The sequence below is a fragment of the Sceloporus occidentalis genome, unplaced genomic scaffold, assembly GCF_023333645.1.
Source record: "Sceloporus occidentalis isolate IW3139 unplaced genomic scaffold, rSceOcc1.0.p SCAF_4, whole genome shotgun sequence".
NCBI classification, from domain to species: domain Eukaryota; kingdom Metazoa; phylum Chordata; class Lepidosauria; order Squamata; family Phrynosomatidae; genus Sceloporus; species Sceloporus occidentalis.
Window position 1 is genome coordinate 150,937,082 of NW_028316984.1, and position 6,000 is coordinate 150,943,081.

Genomic DNA, 6,000 nt, shown 5'->3' on the forward strand with positions numbered 1-6,000 from the left:
GTCCTTTCTTCTTTTTCATATAATTCCTCAGTGTATTGTTTCCATTATCTTTGTATTTTATCATCATTCTGGGTTAGTCATATAGCATCTCCACTCTTGGTTTGAATTTCCTTTTAATTGCTCAGATCTTGTAGAAGAGGTCTTCCTTTTTGCCATCTCATTCTGTTTATTTGCAATGATTATTATAATAGTTCTTTGCCCCTGCACACAAGTCACTGAACAATTGTATTTTGGATTCTGACCCTGGTTTTGTCATCTTTTACTTCTCACATGTCCTTAACAGTCTGAAGAGTTACTTTTACTTCTCATCTATCCTTAACCATTTGAAGGCTTTTATTTCTAGGTAGTGTCAGTTTTCATTCTTGCTTGGCAATGGCCCTCATCAGTTCAGAGTTCTTCTGTTTACCTGTCAGTTAGGTTAAGTACTGAAAATATCTTCTTTATATGGTCTTTAAACTGTACCAGTATATTCTTAAATTTATTAGAATATAATAATTAAATGTGTAAATTTACAGTGCTTTATAAATAAAGGATAATAATAATAATAATAATAATAATAATAATAATTCTTAAGATTTTATTTGGGCATTTTGATTAATTTAGTGTACTTCTTTAGCTTTACTATATAATGTATTAAAAAAACCAGTTCATGGGCTGTGCTACAGTCTTGGACTTATTCTAGCTGGCAGAATGGAACTTCTCCTTTTTTACCCCTTCCAATTTAATTTTTACATTGACCATGCAGTGATGTCCACATACACACTTTCTTGTTTGGGTGCCAGAAGAATGTATTTGCAATGAATAAACTGTTGGCTTTACAAAATTCTGTAAGCTGTTCTTGTTTCTTGATTCTGGGCCAAATTCTTCTATAGCATTTAATTCTGCTCTGTGTTCTGCTTTTGAAATCCAGTCAGTTACTATAATAAGTATGCCCTGTTTGGATGGGTGTTCAATATCTTACTTGATACCCACATATAATCTTTCAAAAAATGTTCCTATTCCATCTCTGAAGTGGGTAATTAATTAATTACCTTTTAAAATATTTATCCCACCCTTTATCTGAAGAAGTCAGGGTGGCATACAATAAAACCAATCTTACAAATTTAAAAAATATAAATACTAAAAATAATGTTGAAAGGCTAAAAACAAAATAAACAATTAGCAAGATAAAAGACAGATTAAAAGGGTTAAATAGTTTAAAATGAATTAAAACTATATGCATTAAAAATTATTATAAAACGGACTGATATATATTGATAGGTTTTCCTGTCAGACTTTGCATTATATTCTCTGGCTGCTTTTGCTACTTCCCATGTCACTATTAATGCCCCCCGTCTTCATAAATTTTCATTTCTATACTAAAATACTACGTAATTATCTGTTTGAAAATATCACATTCCTGTCTACTTTAGCTTATTCATACCAAATATTATGTTACAAGTTCCATTTCTTGTTTTATGAGTTCTAGCTTCTCCTTATTCATGCTTCTCATAGTCTGTGTTTCAATTATATGTGTTGTATTGCTTTAGATTTTCCTTTCACCTCTGAGCCTGTCAGCAGAAGCTGAATGCCTTTTCAGCTTGAGTTCAAGTTGTGTCATTAGACACAAATGTACTTGTCCTTAGTCCCTCCCCAGTAACTCGTGGAGTACCTTCTCATTTGAGAGTCTCATCTTCCTGCACTATCTCTTGCTTCATTTTGGATTGTCTCATCATTGTCAAGTTTTTCAAATAAGAAGCATTCAAGAGTGGTTTCTCTTTAGCTTCCTCTGTGCAGTACTAACAAGAGTTAAAGTGTCACCACTATTGCGTCTGAGAGATCCTCTGCTAGTGTCATCCCCCCTGCACACACACACACACACACACACACACACACTACTCCTACTGCCTAGTAGCTGTTTGGCACATTTGGGCCAGAAACACATGGCCTAACCACTTTAGCGGTATGACAGTTAGATGACACATGCCCCCAAACCTACTCGAAGCCTCCCCGACATCACCCTCCTGTCCAAAGGAGTCAGTTTAAACTCACCTCGGGTGGTGCTGGCTTGGAACCCAGGTGGTAGCAAATATCCAACTTGATTCATATCTTAACTGATTTTAATTAGCTAGTTAAACAGAACAACTTCCCAACTTAACTACATCCACTTAAACTCTCTTAGGGTAGTGTTTCTAAAACCTCTTAGTTCTCACTTTTCTTAAATTAATGCTGGTGTGTGTGTGTGTGTGTGTGTGTGTGTGTGTTTAATGGTGTATGTTTAAATCTGGGTGTTTTTTTAATCATTAAATCTCTTTTTAACTTTTGTATTTTGTGATTTTTTTAAAACTATGTGCTTTTTAATTTGTTGTAAGCAGTTTTGAATACCAAACTAGGGAAAAGGTGGGATAATAATAATAATAATAATAATAATAATAATAATAATAATACTTTGCAAACCCTCACAACCTAACAATCATTTCTTTGCCACATAAGCTCACAGATCTTTGAAAACGTTGAAACAGCTAGAGTGTCATTGCTGCAGTAGCTAGGGACAGGAGTCCTGCTGGTGATGCATGTGACTTGCTTTGGGTGCAATGCAAGGGGCTATTCATTAGCCCCTTGCACCCATCCTATCACTCTACAGGCAACTTGGCACTGCTATGTCATTTAATGCTGGGAAAAAGGCAGGGAGTGAGGGAAGGAAGGAAGCACCCAAGGACCAGAGAATAGGTCCCTTCACAGCTGCAGTAGGAAGAATAATGAGTTCATCTTCCATCCAGGAGAATGCTGTAGTTTCTTTTTCTGGAAAACTGCAGCAGGAACAAGCCACAGTTAACATTCTTTGATGATCTCCCTCCCTTGCCCAGCCCTAATAGCACTGCATCCACTCTACATCCCCGAGGCAGGACCTTGTGCAGCATGGTGAGAGATCCCAGTTCTAGATCTCCCTAAATTATGCAATTCACCAGTGACCTTAGGCCTGCGCCAGTGACCTTTTGGCCCAATCTACTTCATAGAGTTATTGTAAGGATAAAGTAGAGGAGAGCCACGTGCACCACCATGAGCTCACTGGAGGAAAGGCAGGATATAATTGCAAGGGTTCACAGTAATGATGTGATATACCTAAGGATAATGAAATGGGCACTCTTCTCACATTGGCATTATAAGAGGTGTAAAACCGAGTATAGATTCTCTATCCTAGAGCCAACCAGCCAAAGGAGAAGCAATTGTCCCCACACTCTTCTATGTGCTTCCTGTCTCTTGAAAAACTCTATGCATGGTGTACCAGGTTGCAACAGAAAAAATTCTCTTGTATGATGAGAATTATTCTACATTTTCTTCCTTGGAATTTTGTGCCCTCCTTCCATACAATCTTCTCTCCCCCCCACCCAACAAGGGGTCTCTCACATTTGAGAATCACTAACCTACTAATGTTTTCTCACAAACTATCTGTTAGATCAATTGAATCAGACATCTCTTATACTAGTTCTCTAAAGATTTATGCACTCATACAAAATTCTACTATATACCAAGAATGTTCAAGCATTCAGTGGACTTTCAAATCATCCTCCTAAAGTTTCTGTTCTGACAACGTGTTGATTTAATAGAACTAGCCACAGAGTGTGTTTTTTAATTATGTTCATAAAATCAGTTTTGTGTCCCTTTGGCCAACAGATTATGAATTGTCGGAGTGTTGTATAAACTCCCTTTAAAAAAAGAACTTGAGAGGATGCCTCCCCCCTTTTAAATTAATGTATACATTCTGACCAGTTTCTAAAGATATGACCTTTAGGTGAACCCCTTTAACCTTCCCCTTAATTATTTGTTTGAAGACAGTGTAGTGTTCTCCTGCTGAGAATGAAGAACCATAATGCATTGCAGTCCTCTGAGTAAAGGAGTGTTGTAAGGAAGTGGAAAGAGACATAAATAAGGGGACCACCAGATGTAAATAATAAAAAGTGGTTGGAGCTGAAATAAAAACTGAAAAAGCAATTTAATTTACCTTATGAGTGGCTAGGTTGAAGAAAGCAAGGGTCAGCAAGGCTCAAAGTGTAGGAGAATCTGTTGTGTGTTACCAGCCCAAGTACAGTATGTGCTTGTTTCCTTCTTTAAACCCTGCCATCTGCATACGCCATTAGAAGCTCATTGAAGAGAAAACAGTCTTATCAGGCTTTTCGGCTAATCTCTTTTGGCGTTAACTTCAGCTGATAAAAGACATGCTGGCTGCAGAAGGCTGGGGTCAGTCCCTGTTTGGTCAGTGTGGCAGTTACTGGAAAGCACATTATGCCCTATCAAAGACCTTTGTCTTAGAGGACAGAAATATGTCTTGAACTCACAGCGTTGCACTAGGAATATAGCCTTGGTGACAGAAATCATTATTATCTGGAGAAACAAGGTAAAGAAGAAGAAAGAAAGGCCTGGCATTTGCTTTTGACTAATTATAAGGCAAGATTTTTTTGACAACTGGAGTGTATTTAAATAGGAAGTGATAGCTTTGATATGTAAACAGCAAGATACAAAGTAATTTGTGTAGTCTTTGGAGCAATATATGCAGGCATCTTATGCTACATGGAATGCCCAATAGTGTACAGTTGCAGAAGTTTCACAGGTAAAAAGTGGACTTAAAACTTGCTGAAAGAAATTCAGTGATTATGTCTGGAGCCCCAAAACTGGGTACCACAGCTTTACTAAACAGTCTAGTAAATCTATTGGCCTTATCCAAAGCTTACAGAAGTGTCTATTCAGTGCGAACTGAATAGAGCTTGAAACAGAACTGAATTAGAGCTTGAAACAGATTATTTGGGACAATAGACATGTTTGATATTCCAGAATGGGGTGAATTGTTCACCTTTTAAAATAATATTTCTTAAGGGTTGTTTGGCTGGAACCTAAATTACACCGTTTTGTATAAAACCTGAAAAACAGATACTGAAGCATTCCAAAACACACACAGCTTGAACACAGAAACAGAAGAAATCCAAATATGCCTCGTGAATCACAGAAAAGGACCCGAATGAACCTGTGCAATTAAAATAATGTTTTGTTTTATTTTATTTTAATCATTTTACTGGGGATAGTTTGAACAAGATCATCTGATGTGGGTTGTTATGTATTAACTTAATGGGGAAATATGCAAGCATTTATTTTTGGATTACCCACAAAATTAAACCCAGGCTTTCCCTGCCAAATAATGGGCTTTGCCTAATGTTCAGATTACCCGGACTCTCCTTTAGTTATGGTACTTGATGGGAGAAGAAGCTATTTTGGGGGCTAATATTAAACACATGTACCTGCAATTCCCCTCTTTCTATCAAGTTGAAAGGTGCCCCGGTTTATGGCTGGAAGTTGCCTTGTGCTCCCTGCCCTGGTGTCCCACTCTTGGTTGAAAAGGTCGCCCCCAGCTGGCACTGACCCCCAAATGACCCTTGACTTTACAGGCTTAAACTGCAGGAGTTGCAGAAGAGCAGGAGTTCTTTCTGGGCCAGCACTTATTGCTGCTGTGCTAGTGATAAAACTTCAGACAGCTTAATTGATGGCTTTGCTGACCTAACAATACCTTGGGAAAGCACAGAATAGCAAAGCCTGGACCTCATTTATGGAGAGCTGCAATGGTTGCTGAATTGGGAGGGATGGAAATAAATAAATAATAAAGCCCTCTGTGGAACTTTTTACCAGATTGGTAATGTTCCTCTCCCTCCCTCCCCCCCCCACCGCCAACAGTCAAGTGTTTTATTGTGCATATTTTTACTTGCAGTTCACTATCTTCTAGTAAATAACTTTCTTAACTGGTGCATTATGTGTAGTTGTCCTCCTTTTTTCTTTCCTTATTCAATGTTTTTTCCCTCCCTGAATTGCAGCTCTGCCAAAGTTTTTTTAAAAAAAAAAAAGGGGGGGGGGAAGAATCTAATGAAAGAAAGTTTTTTTTAAAAAAAAGTACAGCTCTGAGCTGACAAACAGATTTCTATACTTTGTGTTCTATTTCAGGTTTATTAATGCCAGAAGAAGAATAGTACAGCCTAT

At 37.6% G+C, this 6,000-nt stretch overlaps 1 protein-coding gene across 7 annotated transcripts in view; it reads left to right on the top strand.

Moving 5' to 3' along the window:
- LOC149314859 (homeobox protein Meis2) overlaps positions 1-6,000 on the top strand; it is a 253,578-nt gene that overhangs the window by 240,645 nt on the left and 6,933 nt on the right. For all 7 annotated transcript variants that reach the window (XM_089522011.1, XM_089522013.1, XM_089522015.1 and 4 more), the window contains one exon: positions 5,965-6,000. This exon is cut by the window's right edge and continues 23 nt beyond it. In XM_089522011.1, coding sequence (XP_089378137.1) covers positions 5,965-6,000 — 36 coding nt within the window. The remainder of the gene's footprint in view (positions 1-5,964) is intronic.